Here is a 20,998-nt window from a genome sequence, read left to right as displayed (position 1 = left end):
CTCTCTCCCTCCCTCCCCTCCCTCCCTCCCCTCCCTCCCTCCATCCTCCGGAGGTGAGAGGTCGAAGCTTCCTCTCCACTGTCAGACTCAAACCGGCTGCAACCAGCCCCCGGGGGGGTGGGGAGGGAGATGGTGGCGGTGGTTGGAGATGGGGGTGGGGGTGGGGGGCAGGCAAGGAGAATGAGGAGGTAAGTGTAGAAGGACAGGGAGGGAATGAGGGAACAGGAAGGAGGTGGTGGGTAGAGGAGTGGGGTAAGTGGTAGAAAAAAGGAAGAAGAAAAAGAAGAAGAAGGGACTGACTAAAGGACAGATAAATGAGGGGGGGGGCAGAGAGGTGAGGGCGAGAGAAAAAGGAAGGAGAGGTGTCTTCTATTGAGTCAGTGCCTTTGGCGTGGAGGAGCCGTTTTATGAATGTATCGTGTGGGAGGTGACAGAATGTAGCATACAAACACTGCTTACACTAATGCTAAATGGTTGCTGTGTGTGTGGGTGCATCTGTGTGTGTGTGTGTTTGCCTCTGTGTATCTGTGTGTCTGTGTGTGTGTGTGTGTGTGTGTGTGTGTGTGTGTGTGTGTGTGTGTGTGTGTGTGTGTGTGTGTGTGTGTGTGTGTGTGTGTGTGTGTGTGTGTGTGTGTGTGTGTGTGTGTGTGGGAGTTGAACCACGTTTACCTGCCTGTGGCGAAAGCTATTTCACTTCAGGTGACGATTAGATTAATAGGAGTCGTAAAAGACAGTACCCTTCACTCCAAGGACAAAGTAATTATTTTTGCCTGTAGCTCGTTGCATAGTAAAAGAAAAATATGAAAAGTTTTACATATTCCTAATATGTCCTATGACACAATATTAAAATAAGAGGTCCTATGGTCACTTTTTAACAATGGAAACTTTGCAATTCAGTATGACATCTATGATTTATTTTTTGTTTGTCTTTTTTTTTTTTTTTTTTTTGGGGGGGGGGGGGGGGGGTACTTGATATAATTTGCATTTCAATGTCACAGTTTATGCTTAAAGCCATCATCTAATAGCTCTGAGCTCTAACCAACCAGATTCTGTGAGAGTAAAAAGATTAGAATTGTTTATGTGAATCTGTGCCCTAAAATCAATTTCTCGTGTATTTTGGGAGGCATTTCAAGTGCTGAGTAATAATGGCCTGACTCATTCACAATGCTGGTGTAAATTCCCTTTTCCTGAATGGCAGTAATATATCTGTTGTGAAGAGTTCAAAGAGGAGTGCCAGAATGATCGGCTGACTTTAGCAAAACATCAGTTAACAAAAAAAAAGAAAGAAAGACAGAAAGAAAAAGATTTTGTTGCATTTGACAAATCTTGCGCACAGTTAGATGCCAAATGCATGAAATGAGATGTTTTGTAGTTGTAAGGAGAAGTCTGACATTGTTTTTGGAGAATCAGCGTTTGAACAGACCCAATCTCTGGTAGGATTTCCACTGATTTAGATTACCACAGTCTGTCTGGTGGTAGCGTGTATGTGAGGTCTGTTAGCAGAGGTAAAGGATTAATGAAAGGAGCACAAAGAGATTCATTAACTGGTTCTATCTTTAAGCGAATCGTCCTCATGTTTAGACCTGATGCTTCAATAAACTGCCGCTCCTCTAAACCACCATTCAACAGGTTGCACCATCCTGAACTCAAAACTTCAGCGGGAATCAGCAGAAGTCCACGAATACTGCACCGATCAATGTTTCATGTGTCAGTCTGTAAATGTTTGTGCGTGTTATTGTGTGCGCGTGTGTGTGTGTGCGTGTACATGAATGTGTCCATTCTGTCTTCTCCATCTCCATAGCGACCTCCATATCAAGAGGACGTCTGACTATGGCAACCTCACATGCTGATAGGCAGACAGAGAAAACAGGTGATTGGTTGAGCTGTGGGCTGTCATATCAGCAGGGTGCATCTTTGTGACACTGCAGCACACATGTGTATTCGCACACACACACACACACACACATACACATACACACACACATACATACACAATACTCTCTGACTTGTTTGTGCCATCAACCCACACACCTACAAACTGCAGCATGGCACACACACAAAAGGTACTTCCACAGCACACACACACACACACTTGGAAGTACATATGTGCATGCATACGCACACACACACACACACACACACACACACACACAAAGCTTTGAGACGAGATGTGGTGTGTTAGGTGCGCTGACCCTGCCAATGAGGACAGGAGGAACATCAACGGAGCTACAAGGCCGTTGCTATGACAACTAGCCCCGCTCACACAGGTAGGAGGCACAATAGGCCTAAGCTGTTATATGTTCACATTCTCTCTGTTTGTCACACGCACACGCACGCACACACACGCACACACACACACACACACACACACACACACACAGGGCCATGCACTAGAGACAAGTCTGACAGACAGCGGCTGCATGCCAAGGTAAGGCCATTTCCTTTTCATTCCAGCATTCAGAGGGTTGAAATTATTCATTATGTTGAAGTGGACCTGCCAATAAGAGAACTCACTCTTCAACTAGCGGCTGAGACTGTGTGAGTGTGAGACAGACAGAGAGAGACAGACAGAGAGAGAGACAGACAGACAGACAGAGCATCACTCTGCATACCAACAGCACCCGCACTAGGGCAGCCTGTGCACGTCTTTGAGGGGCCCTTAAATAACGAACTGTCACTGCCCAGACACTGACATTGACTTCCCTCTCCCTCTCATCCTCCCTCACTGTCCTCTCTTTCAGTTTCTCGTGCACTCCTTCTTCCTTTGTCACCCCCACCCCCTCCTCCCTGCTAAACCACAGACAAGAGCTGATAATCACCACCATGAGTACGCTGTGTCTCTCCAACACGCCGGCCCTGTTTCCACTGCAGGATGTGCTGCTGCTGTGTCCTCCTGCCTAACTGCCCTGATGGCTCAGGGGGGGCTTTGCCGGGATGGAAACCCTGGTGGCTTAGCTGATTGCTCCCCGGGACTCTCTGTATCTCCTGTTTATATGTAAAGCAAACATCTGTCCAACATGAGAAAGCTATGGGCTCATAGCCACACCTCTGGTATGTGCCACTGGTGAATTAATTATTAGAAAAGTCCCATCAAACTCACACACAGGGCCAGTCCACGGGGACAGCCAGGGAGGAAGACAAGAGGCAGTGTGTGTGCCAACAGTGTGACAGTACCTGGGGAGGCACTGTGTGTACTGTTGCCTTGCCTCCACTATGTATATTCAGAGATAATGAGGCTAAAAGGTGAGAATCTGTAAATCTGTCTTTTTCTAAACAGGTGGGGGTGCACAGGGTTCACTGCGCGCACATTTTAACCACATTGCGTGTGTCAGTTTGTGTGTTTGAACATCATCATTAAAGATCCTAACCACACACGCTGCATGCCTACAGTAAAACCCAGATGACCCAGCAGCACGAGCAGTACGCATGCAGAGCCCCGTCCGTTCACGGCACCGATGAGGTTAATGTGAAAAACTCAAAAAGAAACGTAGCCAGAGGTGCGCAGCACAACTGGCTGAGCGGACAGTAAGCAATTTTTTTTTTTTTTTTTTTAGGTGTTGTGTACACAAGACGCTGCACGCGCACTCACCAAGGGAGAGAGAGAGAGAGAGTCTGGGGGCTCGCGCTGGCTGCTGGAGCTGTTGCGGTGTCAACGCTGGCTGGCGGCTCGCGCGGGGCTGTCGGTCGGTGGCGGTGCTTTGCTCCTCTCCTCGCGCGGGTCACGGAGCCGTTGCCTTGACGGCTGCAGCCGTCAGCGCGCTGCATTTCCCCTTCATCTGGGCTCCACGCCTCGGAGGCAGAGAGTCCTCCCACATCAATGTAAACGTTGTCTCCTTCTGCTGTCGCGCGCCACCGTCTCGTGCGACTCAACGGGAAAAACCGCTCCTCTGGCTCACATCAATATCTGCACCCACAAAGATGGAAAATAAAAAAAAAAACAAAAGGGGGGAAATTTTAAAAAATAAGGAGCAGAGACGTTGGTTCACAGTCTTCTCCCAATTTAAGGTGCTGACATGACCGCGCTCGAGCTCTGTCCTCCGGTTTTGGTGACAGGCACGGGACTCCCCAGTATGCGGGAGGCGAGAATCGACCGTGCGCCCGTGCGTCTCTGCCTCTGCAATTCCAGCTCTGTGTCTCTCTTGCGCCCTAGTCTCCGCTGTGCCTCTCCAACGTGCCTGACTGTCAAAGCCATCCGGGCACCCGTAGCTGGCCTCACTTCACACCTCTGGAACTATGGGAACAGTAGTTCAGCGAGGATGGTGAGCGCAAGTGTGAATGAAAAAGACAGTGGAGAGGGGGAGAGACGGAGAGAAAGGAGGAGTGGGAGGACAGAAGATTGTTGCCTGGGAGGCCAATAACACTAAAATCATATGATATATCACATCAAAACACAAAGCTTCACAGAAACAAAATGGATCAGCAGAAAATTGTTTTTGATCAACTCTACTTTTTGAGCCTCCCATTTTAGTGTAGTGAAAAATAAAAACATTGCATTTTGTTTAAAGAACAAAACAAAGAAATGCTCACATCAGCTTCTGAAAAAATGTAGGCAGACTGAAGAAGATGACTGTTCATTCCTGACTGTGATGGCACTTGTCTTTGTTACTTGGGCAGCAACCACACACACACACACACACACACACACACACACACACACACATGTTCACATTGTACACACAGACTAAGAGACGTACCTTAAGTTGGAACAGATATCTGATCTTTATTAAAAAATAACATGACAGGGGAATCTCGGCATAAAGGTTATATTCTCCTCAGGAAAAATGCAATAAAACACTATCTCTCCATTGACAATAATCATCCCCCTTTATGTGTAACATTTCACCCTGCCCTCCCAATGGATGAACACTGCATACATGCTAACTAGTTATAGGAGTCTTTGTGATGCACAGATGTGCCGGAGTTAAATTAAAACAACAGAAGAGACAGTTCATACACAATTGTCATACAAATGATCAGACGAACAAAGAGCATTCCTTACCATCTCTCGCACTTTGCTAACATAGTATTAAACTACTTAAAAATCTAAAACAAGCCTTCATTTGGTCGTTTTAAGGCACATGTTAGAAACCAGTTCCTCCCGGATGTGGATCTGGGATCAGGTTAAAAGCCATTTTATGAAAATAATATGACAAGCTTTAAAAGAGCCTTTTGTTCAGTCACTGGAGGAGCATCAATCTTCTTAAATCTGACATAGGAGTGTCCACGTCAGTGCATAATTTATCCAGCTACCCCACAGGTCCATGAGGTTCATTCAGACATTTTTCACATACAGTTTTCCAATTGTAGTCATAACCTTTTGCACCCGTCTTCATCTTTATACATCAACATACAGTATCTATCTCAGGTGAAAGGTTTATCTCAGGTAAAAGGTTAATCTGCTAAAATACTGCTCAGAGAGAGAGAAATCAACACTGTATGGTAGCTGAACAGATCATGTACCAACTCGACTTCCCCCCACCTCAGCACAACCATCTACATCTTCTTTCAGTTCCTTGTTGTCATGGTTACAGAGTAAAGCAACATTACTGCAAGGCCTGACCAGCAGAGCTCAGACTCGGCTCTTCAACATGGTTGACTGATCGGTCCTAAGTGGGCTGCAGCGATCAGTGACCAAAGGGAGGAAGGACACTGTCTTTTAAACAATTAAAACAAGGCAATGATATGTATAGCTATGTGTGTGTGTTGTGTGTAAGGTATGTGTGCAGCAAATACAAGGACAGCATGTACTGTGTCTGCCTCTGTTTGTCCGTTTATTGCTCCGCGCCGGTCCTACACTGTGTGCGGTCACAGGTTCTCTCCAGGCTGGTACTGCGGCTCTGTGGCGGTGAAGTAATCTTCAAGGAAGGACTGCAGGTACTCGAACGTGTGCCTCTCATCGGCCTCCCGCCTCCAGCACTGCAGCATCAGTTCATGGAGCGAGGCGGGGCTGCCCGGGGCACAGGGCATCCTGTAGCCCCTCTCCACCTGCTCCAGCACCTCACGGTTGTTCATGCCTAAGGGGTTGAGGGGGGTAGGGGGGCGATGTGGACACAGGAGAGGGTGAGAGGATTCAGAGAACAAAGTGTTGCATTAAAACAACACACACAGGATAAAGAGAAAGTCCAAAAAAATAAATTTTAACAAGAAAATCAAAAATAGGATGCACAGATATGATCAAAACAGTATAACTCCTAATACATTACATTGATTTTATCACTTGCGGTATTTTGTTCACTTAAAATACAGCATAAAAATGTGGAATACATCACAATATGTGAAAAAGATAAACTTCTGATCTGAAAAACATAATATGAAATGAATAGAAACCATCTATGTACAATAGGACTTTGAGTTTCAAATAACTTTAAGGTCAATGTCTGTGTCAATGACGTTTACAGAGTCAAGGCTTATAAGCACACACAGCAAAATCTGCCTCTGATCATCAGTGTTATCTGTTACAGGAGTCAATTCATTCAATCTTATGTGTTTCTATTTAAGAATCCTAATCCAATTCATATTGGCTTTTATATTTCTTCTTAGGGTATTTGATCAAACTTACATTATTCTTCTGATCTTAAGTGAGTTGTGATCTTTGATTATACCCGTCATATTTGATCTAATTCATTAGAAGTCTGTCTCATACATTTTATAACAAGATGGTGCCGCTATATTAAACAGGACTCTCCTGTTAAGGAGATTTTTAATCTCAGTAAAGATTTTCCTCATTAAATAAAGTCATATCATTATAATGTAACACACAATAGTTCCCAATTTAAAATGTCTAGAAACAGAATGAGGCAAATCAAGTTCAACATTAAACCCAAAAATTACAAATGATCAGTGTATCAACAACATTTTTCATCCGTTTAGGCCTAAATTCAATCCACTGTGGAGCCATAAAGTTTGTCTCCACGGTTCCAACTACTTTTCCAGATTGTTGTAGTGTAAGAATGAGGCTGATAAAGTAATCACATCCTGGAGGACGTTTGCTGCCAATGACGAGGAACCTGTTACTGCTTGTGAAATGAAAACATACTGAACAAACGAGGGTTTATCCAGTACCTGGGTATGGCACACGTCCCTTGGTGATGAGTTCAGTTAGTAGGATGCCGAAGCTCCAGACATCTGACTTGATCGTAAAGCGTCCATACAGCGCAGCTTCTGGAGCCGTCCACTTGATGGGGAACTTCGCCCCTGAAACCATGGCAACGCAGTGAAGATGCATAATCATATAATTAGGATAGGTTATGTTTAAAAATATAGGCATGGAGGCAGAGGCAGACACTCTTAATCATCACATTGTGTAAGCGTGGCTCTCTTCCTTGGTCTCTCATGCTCACACACACACACAAACACACACACTCACTCACTCACTCAAAATCACATGTTGTTACCTTGTCTGGCTGTGTACTCGTTGTCCTCGATGAGCCTCGCCAGGCCAAAGTCAGCGATCTTGCACACCAGATTGTCTCCAACAAGGATGTTCGCTGCTCGCAGGTCACGATGGATGTAGTTCATCCTCTCGATGTACGCCATGCCAGCTGCAATCTGCGCACACACACACACACAAACGCACACACATAGACAAAAAGAAAGACCTCAGATATGTGGCAGCAGCACATTTTTTATTCTAGACAAATTGTCTGGCTTTAGCTCACCTGTGCAGCCATGTCCACCAGCTGAGGCAGCTTCAGGCTTTGTCCCTCTCCGTCCTTCAAGAAGTCCAGCAAACTCCCTGAAAACGAACAAAGTGTGGCATGGTGAGGGGCCGCGTACATCCACGCTGGTCACCACATCTGCTGCCATGTGTTACTGGATGTACCACATGGAGAGTAGATCATGTATCTTTAATCAAAGTCTAACAAGACGTGTGCTTGTAAATTCATACACAGCCACACACTGCTTTTAATATTTTAGTTTTTTTTCATACTGGTTTGATCTTTGAGTGAATTTTTAAGGAATATTTTTCCTGCCCCTAGGCCAACTTCACAGGGGGGGGGTCAAAGGTCATCCCCCAAGGTGGTTCCCTGCGATTGGTGGGAATTCTGTGTTTTGCCCAGGAGGGAGGAAGAAAATGCTCCAGCTTTGGTCTTTCAATTTAAAAGTCTCCAAGCGTAGTCACCCTCAGCCAGATTTTTAATGTGCAATGCATTGTTTTTAATGTGCTGTTGAATTACTTTTTTGTTTATGTCTGTTTGGAATTGAACAGGGCGTCTCGAATGTTTGTAATTTTCTAAAAACAGTTGAAAGTCAGGATTGGAGCCAAATAACATAATTTTTGGTGCAGGCCCAGATCCAGGTGCAGATCTAGGATCTTTTCCCCCCCAGGATTTTATTAGAAAATATTATCTTTGGAAGACATACAGTATTAAAACATATTTTTTGTAAAATATATGAATATTGATTATTCCTATTCTGTAAATATATTATTCTAGTAAATCAACCTTGATGATGTGGTGATACGAACCCTCTCAATAGCAACGTTTCCATCTAACAGCAGGGATTCGCACTGTATTTATAGCATGTCATAGCCACGACAGTTTACTCAGCCTGATACCTTGGCTCATGAACTCAGTGATAATGTAGATGGGCTCTTCAGAAACGACGGCATAGAGCTGCACCAGCTTGTCATGGCGAAGTCTCTTCATGATTTGAGCCTCCTCCAGGAAGGCCTCGGGGGACATGGTTCCTGGCTTCAGAGTCTTCACTGCTACCTTGGTGGTGCCGTTCCACATGCCTGGCATACAGACAAGGGGGTGTTAATGCACACACGGGACATGGACACACACTCACGCACACACACACACACCAATTTTTAAGCCATACTGACAAGTGAAAAGCTGTATAAAGTGAACAGGATATACAGCCATTCACTGCATATGCCACGTTACATATATGAGGACACAAACAAGCACACACAGATTTATGTCAACAACACACACGATGCATGCTGTAATGAAGACACACAAGGTCAATTTCCTGGTGCATGCAAATGACTGTTATGTTGGGGAGCATACAGGGTGATGTTAGCAGAGGAGGGTTTGGGGGGGGGGGGGGGGTTTACTGGTTTTACATCAATACCAGCAGCACCTGAGCTGCTTCAGCAAGAAACTCTGCTTGGCTCAGAAGTCATGGAAACTCTGCGATGGCTTCAACAAGAGACTGGTTGTACGTGTAACTGTAAATACTATCCTGTGGGAATAATACCTGCTAATATGTGATTTATTGGTAGAAACAAATTGTGCTTGCATAGACCGACATGAATGGCCTGCCACGGCCGACATTAGCAACAATCTTTGTAACAGGACAACAACAGACACTACACACGATGTTGCTGGACAGACAGTTTTCCCTCTGAGCCTGTAGAGGGCGTCAGTCTCACCCATCCACACGTCCCCGAAGCAGCCCTGTCCCAGCTTCTTTTGCATTGCCAGCGTTTCCCTGGGTACCTCCCAAGCATCCCGGGCAAGGCCCATGGTGAGCGGGGTGGAGTTGGGACAGGGCTTGGTCAGGTAATAACACAGCCCATCATTACAGCCTAATGGTGAAGGAAGGTGGAGATAGGGAAAGGAAATGAAAGAGAAGGAATGTATAGGGAGAGAGGGTGATAAGGGAATGGGGTGTAGTGATGGGTGGAAAGAAAGATGGGAGAAAGGTGGGGAGGGGAGGTGACAAAGAGGTGAGGTGAGATGATGAAACATGCACATGCAAGGGGAGGAGAGGAACAGCTCTACATACCTGGATAGAGAACACATGTATTCATCAACAGCTGCCTCATAAAGTTTTTTTTTTTTACTTTATTGCAAAAGTTTCTGGTCCAGACTGTGGACCATGTGGCATTTGTTGCAGGTATAAGGAAACACTTTGAACAACACAGACAGATAAACAGGGCTTTAAACAGTGTCTGTTTGTGTCTTCACTCTGGAAATATTTACAGATGTTTGAGTCAACTGAACCAAGACTTAAACATATAATATGTAGCTGCTCTGGTTTTTAATAGTTCTTTATCCAGGTGTGCTCCTGCTGTTACCTTCCCACCTCCCTGCAACAAAGTCCTACCCATCCAGACTTCTCCGAACTGGCCGTTGCCCAGTTTCTTAATCAGCTGGAGGGATTCACGGGGAATCTCCCACATATCCTTGGTCTTCACTGATAAGTCAGCCAGCTTAGGCATGCCCCGTTTACAGCTGCCAATCAAACGGCAGCACAGTCCCGCCGCTCTCTCTGAGAGAGAGGAGAGAGACAAGCAGACAGGCGAAGAAAAAAGGAAACATGAGGAAAAGAAAACAGAGCAAATGCAGAGATAAAGAAAGAACAAGACAGGTTGCTTATGCGACTTATGCAACTGACAAGTAAACCAAAAAAAAAAAAGTTCAAAGACACAAGGAAATTTCAGCCAAGCAAAAATAAACACGTATTCTGAGCGGCAACAACATCACGTAGAGATACAGAAGAAGACAACACAGCTGGTGAGAACAATATCACCTGCCCAGAGCTCTGAGGCTGCTCATGAGGACGGCGTCATGGGAAATGCACACACTGCAGAGTGTTGGTTATATGAACACAGGCCACTAGGGGGCAGATTTACACTGACAGCGCACAGAGGAAGTTGAGGGTGTGAACCCTGCTTTCCCGGCACAAACCAGGCTTCAAAGGTCACTAACAGTCAGTGGTAGAAGAAGTATTAAAATCCTCCAGTAAAACAGTAAAAGCTCTGAATTCAGATCTTAATTAGGTTGAAGTACAGATGTATTACAAGCAAAATATACATCACAAGTAAAAACGCTCAAGAAGAATCCCTCTGATTTTTACATAAATATAACATTAGTAGGTTATCATTGCTAATGTATTAACATTCAAAGAGCATTATAACATCATAGGTGGTTATTTCTACTGTAACCATCAATATTATTTTACAAGCTGTACGTAAATATATGTAACCTCAGATGTCAAATAAATGCACTAAAAAACACTGTATTTACAAGTTAATGTCCTGACATTGCACCACTGGCAACAGTGTCATTATGAATCAAGTAACACAGATATTGATTATTTAGTGATGACTGAAGGTTTTGTTTTAATACGCATGGAAACAGGAGCTTGGTTTCCACACTGAAAAGCAGAAAAAAGACGACGAACTGGCAAATGTGTTGATGTGTGTCACCTGTGTAGTGCTCTACCAGCTGCTGGACAGTGTCAAACTGTGATCTTGTGGTGATGTAGTAGCCACCATTGTCCAGTTTGCGGATCTTGTAATGCTTAACGTGTTCTCCCTTGTTGTCGTCCCAGTCACGGATAGAAAGAGAGTAAGCACCTGGAGAGAGAGAGAGGGAAGGTGAGGACAAAGAGACACAGTGCGAGGTAGGAGTGTGAGATCAAAGGAGAGAAAAAAAGAATTATTTGGAGCATTACGTCTAAAAGAGACAGAAAGTGTAAGTGTGTGTGTGGTCTCTTTACCCTTGGTGGTCTCACTCTCTCGTATGAGAAAAGTTCCCCTCTGGTTGCCATGGCCCAGCAGCTGTCTCTCCGCATCCTTCCTCCCCATCTTCCCAAAATACCACCTGTCACCATGACAACAACACATAGGTCACCACAGCAACCGTACACATCTTGGCCTTTGGCCTCAGACTCTCTTATCATAAACAATCAGTACTTATAGATCTACATGTAGCTGTCACGACTGTGTGTGTGTGTGTGTGTGTGTGTGTGTGTGTGTGTGTGTGTGTGTGTGTGTGTGTGTGTGTGTGTGTGTGTGTGTGTGTGTGTGTGTGTGTGTGTGTGTGTGTGTGTGTGTGTGTGTGTGTGTGTACTCACTCCTCAGCCTGTATGGAGTCAACAGGAGCTACGTAGTTGGAGGGGATGTAACCTGAGTTGCCAGTGTCCAAAGACCGAGCTTCCCACCAGTCGCCCTCGCTGCCAAATCCCACACAAAACAGCAATTAACTCGTAGAGATACAATACATATATCATATTTTTAACAAGAGAAATTATTATTAATATGAAACATGACAATATACAATTCTTTATATTTATCCATCCTTGAGTGTAAAATATGTAGAATAATACGGTAAATGTGCTTTTAACTGTCACCGGTCTTACTTCTAAAAATAATGGCATAATCTCTAAACAACAAAGCAGCTTTTTTCATCAAGCAGATCTGTATCTACATAAAACTAGAGAGCAGGAAAGGGTGCCTTGATGAAAAAGACGATAATGAGCAGATGTGTGAACTTGTCTGAAAGACATTAGAGGACCCTGGCAGCAGAGCCAGTTTTAAACATCATCACTGAAAGTTATTTTAGATTTCTCGAGAATGACAAGAACATTTTTCAAGACTATAAGCTTGTCAACATCATTAGCAGAAGTTGAAACCCCTGACAGTTCACTGTCTTAATGGATGGCATTTAATAGCAGCCTGTGGCATTTAATGTATACGAGCTAAATTAATTACCTTTTGGGAGTAATAGCTGATCTTACTGAATACATTTACACTGATCACATATAGTTACGGTTCATTTTTCACCTGTTGATGCATGATGTCAGATTTTTTAATGCAATCCTACGAGGGTTGTTTTCCCTACAAATAACATTTGTTATTGTTCATTAAATCCAGTTAGATTTGTGTATTTTTTTACTCACGTATTGTTAATGATCTGAAATTTCTCTCCTTTCTGGAAGGTGAGGTCATCTTCAGTGCGAGCATCATAGTCATAAAGAGCTATAAAGAGGGTGACTCCACCTCCTGTACACAAGTTCATACAAGGGCACACAGAAAGAAACAAACACACACAGACAGACAACATGTCTCCAGTTACACTCCTGCTCATGATGGTGAAATTCAACAACCTTCGTTTTTCATCTTCATTTTTACCGATTTAAAGGTTAAACAAGCAACAAGACGGTGGATCAGTGATTACAAACTCATGCTGTGCAGTCAGATACTGTTAAAAATCCATTTTCTTTTTTCATTTAAATTCTAGTGGAGATCCAAACATTTCCAAAAATGCAAAGATATCCAGCTTAATTTTGGAAAGATGGTATGTAAAAACCCCCTAAAGACATCTAAATGTGTGCACGATCTGATATCACCAAGTAAACAACAGCCCAGGACTAACCCTAACCCTAACCCTAACCGGTTGGTTATAATAGCGCTCCTGGACTGTTAATTACTTGGTGATATCAGATCATGCCTACATGTGTATTCCCATCCACTTCATGAATTTGTGCATCAAAACAAAAAGTATAGTGTTGAATCTGAAAATATGAACATCATACACCTTCGAAGAGTCAGTGTGGAATAATATGATTTTTCCATTCATTAGGAAAAATTTGGTTAAATGGTTACTAATGTATTAGAATAACATAACGTTTTATTTGGTTCCAACATTCACATGTAATATTTGGTTTGATGATGAATATGGCATATTTTCTGATAAAGGTTGATTCAATTTATTATTAATGGCCTAAATTTACCTGTAGGCTACCTTGTACTGTTTACTTTCTGGAATCTCAGTAATATCATGAGTTGGTTTTAGCCCACACACTCACACACACTGATGCACATCTACACACACACACACACACACGCTAGGAATCGTACCTCCAGGCCGTTGGTGTGAGTTGGTGCTGGGGAAGATGCTGCCGCCTGAGAAGCCCGTGTTGTTGAAGTCTGGGATGGTGTGAGTGGGGTCGGGACAGTAACGGCCCTGATTCAAGGCTGTGGACAATCCTCCATCTGCGTTGCTAGGAGACAGATCTGGAACGTCTATTGCTGCTGTTGTTACTGCTGCTTTGCCGGACTTTTTCTGCTTGCAACAGGCACACCCCATAATAACCAGCACGGAGACGGCGTCTGTGAAAGAAGAGTTGAAGCAACAGATGTGAGTTTTTCTAGATTCTTCTTTAATTAGTCGCTGCCTGATGCCACAGAATTGTAATTCAATCTGTGAGCAGTTTATAAAATCTTTTTTTTATTTTTTATTCTGGCATATGTATAATAATCCATAGCAACAATTTGCCTGCTTAGAATAATAAGAAGAAACAATATACGTAACCATAATTAAAAGTCTATTTGTATACCCTAACTTTTAGTCCCTTGTTTGTGTCACGCCCTGATGAGTGCATACATCGTACATTTCCCATAATGCAACTTGATTTCATATGACCCTGCCAGCCTAGTAAACACCCACAACTTTCAAACTGCACATCTACGGTTTTGTAACCCACGCTATTTGTCATAAATGTTGCCGTCTCAAGCCCAAGCCACAGAAGACATTGCACACTCATAGCGACTAATAAACTGAAGATCATCATTGAGTTACATGGTAGTTTAAGTTAATCAATTAATTACAATATCACTTCTTATCAAAAAATATTAAGACAGAAACAAGACTCCAGTGGATTATAATAAGTTTCAATATGAGAAATAAGTCAATTTTCACGTATCTGTGGGTTATCAATTTCCTCTGATTCTGTTCTACGTGAGTGAAACACCAAGACTTCAAAGACCAGCTGGTGGAAAGTGAAAGCAACACACACATTAACCAAACACAGAGGGCAACATGTTACAAGAACTGTGGAGAGAGAGAAGTGACAAACTTTAAATATAATTTTAACTTCCCTGAGGCGGAGGAGGGGGGAAGGGTGGCAGTTGATGGTAGGTAACTTTTAACTTTTTTCTCACCTGATGTCTTCCTCTGTCAGATCATCTGTCAATCACCATCGCCACTGGGAAAAAAAAAGGAGGGAAGGAGAGGATGAAGGTGAGTGACAAGGAGTGGCACGAGAGAGCAGGGCATAGGAAGGATGAGTGGCAGAGAACCAGGGGAAGAAGAGGTGGGGGAGAATGAGAGAGAGCGGTAAAGCGTGAATAAAGAGACATGTGAAGGGAGAGTCAGAGACAGCTCGATATAAGGGCAGAGAGACGTGAGGTTAGCCACTTCCCTTTTTGCAGAGAAGTTTGAAGAGGACGACCCAGTCATTATCTGTGGTCAACAGTTGTGTGTACGTATATGTATGATCAAGTGCATGCATGCATGCGTGTGTGCGTGTGTCTGTGTGTGTATGTATGCGTGTACCTCTTTCGGTTTGTGGTGAAGTTGGACTATTAATACCTGGACAGCTGTGACAAAGTGATAGCTCACTGATGATATGAAATGTGTTTCACAAAGATGACTGTCGATGTGAACACATGTACGCAATCCTGACTTCCAGTTTTGAGAGTACCACATTGTTTCAATAGGTTGCGTGTTGACAAAGCAAAACCTGGTGCCAACATGAAGAGGAGGTAACAAACAGAGAAGACGGGAACATTTTTGTGTGTTTTTGTAACATTGCCGCAGGACAACCTGAATACCCACTGTTATGCCCCTTGCAAGCTGATTACAACTTAGTTTAGCTTATCTTAGTCTTAAATTAGCTCATCCTATCTTCACAAAGGGATTGTGAAATCCAGGACTTCTGCACCATGACCATTGTGTGCGACTGTATTTTGTGAGGTGTACCTAATAAAGTGGCAATTAGTATAGAGTGGCCCTAGGACGCAAACTGGCAACTTCTCAGGCTGACTAAACTCCAGACTGCAGCCTCCCCACCTACTGAGGAATGCGAGGGAAGTCACACACAGGAAGAACAATACAGGTTATGGCAGCAAGCGACAAGAAAACTCAAGTTATTCATGTTCATTATGAAAAACACCAAGCTCCCAAAGAACAGTGCCAGGTTTGGCCAACCTGCGCCACAAATTCCCCAAAATTCCTCACAGGCCGTAAAGCAACAAAAGCTATTACGAGCCCGAAAGAGTGTGTTGTGTGTGTGAGTAAAATATGCAAAAATCTGTAAGTATGCACGCACGCATACACTCATTCACTATCAGGTCAGCCATCAGGAGAGCTACAGGAAGTTAGCCCTGTTAGAGTTTCCTGTCCACCCCTCTGATGGCTCCCCCCTTTTCCTGGAAACTGAGGACAGAGTCCATCCACACACACACACACACACACACAAACACACACACACACTGAGCAGCTGCAGTTCCACAAATCTCTCTCTCACACACACACACACACACACACACAGCTCTCCGTGGCTGTTTTTCCCTACTCCTCCTGGCCCACACCTCTCCAACAATAACCTTTCATATTCCCTCCATTCACCTTTCAACTGGTAACTTCTTTCTCTTTCTGACAAACCATAAAAAGGAGAAGTGACATGGGACGTTAGAGAGGCCTCTTCCCTTTCATCTCCATATTGCCGCTGCATACTCGCTCATCTCTGGTGCCTTTTCTAAGGTTGGCAGTCGAACACAGACAGGATTGGCACAAAATCAGGGATATGTATTCTCACACACACACAAACACACACACACATAGCCTACACACGCACACTGGGGAATGTTCAAGTAGCGGCCGTACAGTCATTTTTCTCTGTTGAGTTCCTGTTTACTTGGTCTCATCTGTCTTCCTCTTTGTGAGCAGAAGCTATTATAATTAATAAATAGCACCTGACCAGGGGTGTTTGTACGTAAAAGAAACACCATCATAATAGAACTCTACTTGTCCCTAAAGTTACTTAAACTATTATTTTTCAATCAGTCCTAAACATTTGAGGAAGTAGAACAAAGTGTGGGTGTATGTGAGTGCGTGTCGTAGTGGTGATAGACAGTAGACTGGGGGTTGCACACTCAAACCGCGTATTTATCTGTGCTTTTGAGGTGTGTATAAAAAGAGTTTGCATGGGTAGGCAATGCTTAAGTAGTTAAAGCAGACAGTTAAAGAGCAGTCCGAGTTCCTCTTTGTCTGTTGAAATTAAGCAATGAAGACAATACATATTATCAAGACAAACACACCATGTAATATTTTGGAAATGTATCATTTATCACTCATTAAGTGACTAAGAAAGACACTAAAAGGCGGCTTTTCACCTTCGCCGTTGCAACAGGTGAACTGTATATGATGTTACAACAAGATGACACAGTATTTCTCATTAATGCAACCGTCATTAAAGCAGAAGTAAGTGATATATTTGTGTTAATATAAGTCTTAAATAGTTATATCTTCCGACAGCAATCACTTACATAGAGTGTTTGGTCTGAAACACGGGTCTGTCAGTCACTCTGCTCTGCTCTGAGTCGAGGAGAAAACATTTATCGTATCCTACAGTTTTTATCCAATGAGGAGAGAGAACGGCATGCAGGGCTGTGTGTGCAGCCAAGGGACGCCGTGAATGTGGTGACGTAGGGACGAGGACTGTTATGGTGCGTTCAAGGAAACTCGTATTTTTCCGACCGTGAAGTCGCACCAGTTCGATCTGGTACGACTTCACCGGTCGGAAGTTACGAGTGGCCGTTATAGTGACTTTCACCGGTAAAACAGGTCGGAAAAACACGAGTGGGTTGCCTGGAACGCTACAAAGTCGTAAGTTGTGACTTGAAGCTGTAATTTACGATTTCAAAAGCCTGCCTGGAACGCAGCATTAGCGAAAATGACCGGACCACTTACTTCTGCTTTAAAGATTGCGTCCATTTCCTAATGATTTACACCACAAATTGCATTTCTACTACGAAAGCCACTACCCTGGCAGATTCCTTATCTAAAAACTGTGTCATGCTTACAAAAAAAAAAGAATAATTAGAATATTTTGTGAAACAGAACCCACTTCCTTTGGTGGGGAGAAGTGTGGTAATATTTGGTGATAAGAACACGAAAGACAGTTTCCTAATTAACTGTCCGTCTCCAGAAAGGCTTGATTAAAAGTCTTGCATTCAACTTACATAAAGGTATAGAAGTATTTAAACTTACATAAGTAGGACTCGTAATGCAAAACGGCCTTCTTTATATTACTAAGTCACTGGACCATAATAATACAGGCATTTGCATGCAAGCAGCACTAATGCTGTGGTTGGCAACGGTGGAGCTAATTTGAACCATAGGCCTATTTCAAACTGATCTTTAGTTTCATCGTTCACTATCATCTTTTGCTTCTACGTAAGATCTCAATCTAAAAAAGTAACTGATGAAGATAGTTAGTAACTAGTGTGGTAGAAGTAGTATAAATGAATATATATGAGTAAAGAAGTCTCAAGTATAAGTACCAGTAGAAAATATACTTCCCACAATTGTAGAAAAGTAATTTTATTTGTATTTGTGCACTGAACAAATTACGGGAAGTAAACATTTTCTGCATTAACATATATTCAGTGTAACTGTTATGAAATCACAATAGCATCACCCTCCACCGTCACACTCGCAAACATCCAGATCCAAATGACACACCCTTTCCTGCACGGTGGACTGCAGATAAGCTGCTCCCAGCGGGGAGCTCACCATGGGAACACAGGGCAACACAAACAGCTGTTCAGATCTGTGGAGTTTTTGTAGTTTTTACACCACTTCTGTGCTCAGCTCTGACTTTCTCCAATCTTCCTCCTCCTCTTAATTTCATGTTACTCCAGTGCTTTTTCCCACCTCTCGTTCTCCCCGACTCTCTCCCTTGTTAGCAGGAAGCCCAACAGGATGCAGAGTGTGAGTGGGGCAGGAATGATAGGACAATGGGAAGCCGGCTGTCACTGAACCCTCACACGCATAACACATACTCATAGTTGTATTATACACACTAACCGAAAGGAGAGGGAGACGGCACTGGTGGAGGGCGGAGGGAGGCAAATGGAAAAGTAAGGTGTCTCGGTCATTGGGACGTCCTGTTTCCACATGAAGTCATCACTTCCTTTTGATAGGGAGGACAGAGGTGGCTTGTTGGAAAGCATACGTGAACATTTAGTCAGTTTCTGAGATTAAACTATCGGATCTTGCGTATTAAGCTCAGGGGTCACCCAAAAATGGTGAGAAGTCTTTCTCAGGTCATGCTCATGGCAGAAGATCTCCCCATCAACAAAACAAATTCAGCTGACGACCTCCACCCAGCTGTGTCCAGAGGTTCTAACATCAGGCAGAGCTGGGAGAGACAATTTCGTAATTCAGTGTCCATCCTGCATTCAACTTACGTAAAAGTATAGAAGTATTATCAACAAAAATGTCTTTAAACTCCCATAAGTAGGACTCGTTATGCAAAACGGCCTTCTTTGTATTACCAAGTCATTGGACCATAATAATACAGGGAAGAATGTAACGTCCATTTCAACCCCCCCCCCCCCCCCCCCCCAACTAAAAAATATATCCACACCCCCTTCCTTCCTGCCTAACCCCGAGGCTAAAGACAGGAACTGACCTCGTAAAGAAACAGGAAGTGATGAAGTACGGCCTTGGACGGTCTAATCGTGCTTTTCCCCATCCGACCCTCAAAATTCCACGACAACTCCTTCACCACAGACTCACAACACCTTTTCACTGTCATGAAACAAAAGGTTTAGAGGTGGAGGTGTGATTATGCAACCCCCCCACCCCTCCACCCATCTACCCACCTACCCTATAATTGTCAGAGAATATCCACCTGCACCAATCAGAACATGTTAGGGCCACAGAAACAGCTCAGATAAATGGACATGCTAAGGAAACATGTGGCCCTGCCTTTTCCTCAAGGTGGTTTCCTGCAGGCATCTTGCCAAATAAATCTGTTATTTTCCGAAGGAATATGCTGCTTCTGAAGAAAATACAATCTGACGGACAGAAGGCGTTAATCCTAAAAGATCAATCTGAGAATATACTGTATGTGAAAGAATTAGAGACAAGCAGCACACTCGGTCGATCCAAGATGATGCTGACACAGCTGACACAAATCCAGATGGTTATTGTTTGACCATTTGACCTTTCTGAATTAACACTAAATACTCTGTTATGTCGTCTATATCTGGGTCTTTCATAGAAAGAGAAGAAAGTGGTGTCTACAGTCTCTGGTGAAGTCCACTCTTTCAGTGCAGCAATGTTTGAAGTATGATTTCTAAACATCATCCTCTGTGGCATCTGTAAAGCAGAAGAGGGGACGTGCTGGTGGCTGCTCTAAAAAACTTCTCACAGGCAAACTTCCTTTAATATATAACAGTGAGAACTCCAGAGTTACCCAATTTTAACTAAACTAAACTTAACAAAGTTTTGGCAGTGGTAGTGGCGGGCTGCTGAAAATAGGCTTCACACCCAGGGTGTGTTTGGTGTGTTCACTGTTCTTAAGTTAACTAACTACCAAGTCAATTATTCTCAGTCGTTTAGATATGTGAAGCATAAGCAACTTCCTCCACCAATAAACAACAATGACAACGTTGAAGTAAACAAATACACAAATGTTTAAGTTAAACTACACCTGCATAGACTATTTCATGTATCGTTTTTCCCACAGCTGCTGTTAAATCATAAGCTCCACAACAAACCATGACACAATTAATTGACTGATTAACATTTCACCAACACGTTCATGATAAAACACAGCGGGACATACCCAACACAGAACTCGTCGTTATTCCGGGGTGAGCGGCGCAGGGACGGAGCTGAGTGTCAGCGGTGTCCGGAGGCTCGCGGGACAGAAAAGCCGCGCGCTGCCGCAGCTGATGGGCTGAGCGAGTGAAATGAACGGTGAGAGTGCGCGCGCTTCGCCCGGAAGACTTGGGGAACGGACTTCACGCGCAAGGTCCACCCCAGACGAACGCGCACGCGCGTGCAGTGGGCAGCTGAGAAACGATCCGTGAAATTTAACAGAAATGACATTGCCAATACACGTCAAGTTTCTTTCTTTTTTTCTTTTACATAGAAAACAAGGGACGCCCACTTCTGTTTAGTGTATTTCCAAGTACTCGCCTGTCCGATAGAAGAACTTTACACTAAACGTCTCACTTTGACTTTTCGTCAGACGGGAGACACTGACAGGAAAAGTTGTTGCTGTTAGCGCACGAAGAGCGTGGAAGTGGCGCGTGAGCAGCGTAGAGCGTGGGTCACACCGGTGAAGCTGCGGTAACTGCTGCTGGTGCAGCCTGAGCGCCTCGGTGCCTGGCTCAAGTGCAGCTGCAGGCTGATGCGACACATTCATTCCTGGTGTGAACTTCAGTACAGGAAGAACG

General features: G+C 43.8%; 1 protein-coding gene across 2 annotated transcripts; it reads right to left on the bottom strand.

Moving 5' to 3' along the window:
• Nucleotides 1–4,705: 4,705 nt before the first annotated feature.
• yrk (Yes-related kinase) lies at nucleotides 4,706–20,514 on the bottom strand. 2 transcript variants are annotated; one of them, XM_083982091.1, is made up of 13 exons: nucleotides 20,383–20,514; nucleotides 14,684–14,727; nucleotides 13,601–13,852; nucleotides 12,640–12,742; nucleotides 11,815–11,913; nucleotides 11,458–11,561; nucleotides 11,165–11,314; nucleotides 10,060–10,224; nucleotides 8,558–8,737; nucleotides 7,659–7,735; nucleotides 7,395–7,548; nucleotides 7,063–7,194; nucleotides 4,706–6,014 (listed from the first exon to the last, which is right to left on the bottom strand). In XM_083982091.1, the coding sequence occupies exons 3-13, from the start codon at nucleotides 13,827–13,829 to the stop codon at nucleotides 5,806–5,808; spliced, it is 1,602 nt and encodes a 533-aa protein (XP_083838217.1). In that variant the 5' UTR covers nucleotides 13,830–13,852; nucleotides 14,684–14,727; nucleotides 20,383–20,514; the 3' UTR covers nucleotides 4,706–5,805. The 2 variants fall into 2 exon arrangements, with proteins under 2 accessions (XP_083838217.1, XP_083838218.1); XM_083982092.1 differs by lacking the exon at nucleotides 10,060–10,224 and adding an exon at nucleotides 9,383–9,538.
• Between the last annotated feature and the right edge of the window lie 484 nt (nucleotides 20,515–20,998).

Source organism: Trachurus trachurus (assembly GCF_905171665.1).
Source record: "Trachurus trachurus genome assembly, chromosome: 11".
Lineage (NCBI taxonomy): Eukaryota > Metazoa > Chordata > Actinopteri > Carangiformes > Carangidae > Trachurus > Trachurus trachurus.
Note: the sequence above shows the minus strand (reverse complement) of the source record. Positions and strands in the feature narration are given on the sequence as shown.

Coding starts and splice junctions, on each gene's coding strand:
- yrk (XM_083982091.1), bottom strand. CDS start 13,829: ATGGGGTGTGCCTGTTGCAAGCAGAAAAAGTCCGGCAAAGCAGCAGTA. Junction 12,743..13,600: donor CTCACACCAACGGCCTGGAG/GTACGATTCCTA, acceptor ACTTGTGTACAG/GAGGTGGAGTCACCCTCTTT. Junction 6,015..7,062: donor GGGACGTGTGCCATACCCAG/GTACTGGATAAA, acceptor TCAACCCCTTAG/GCATGAACAACCGTGAGGTG.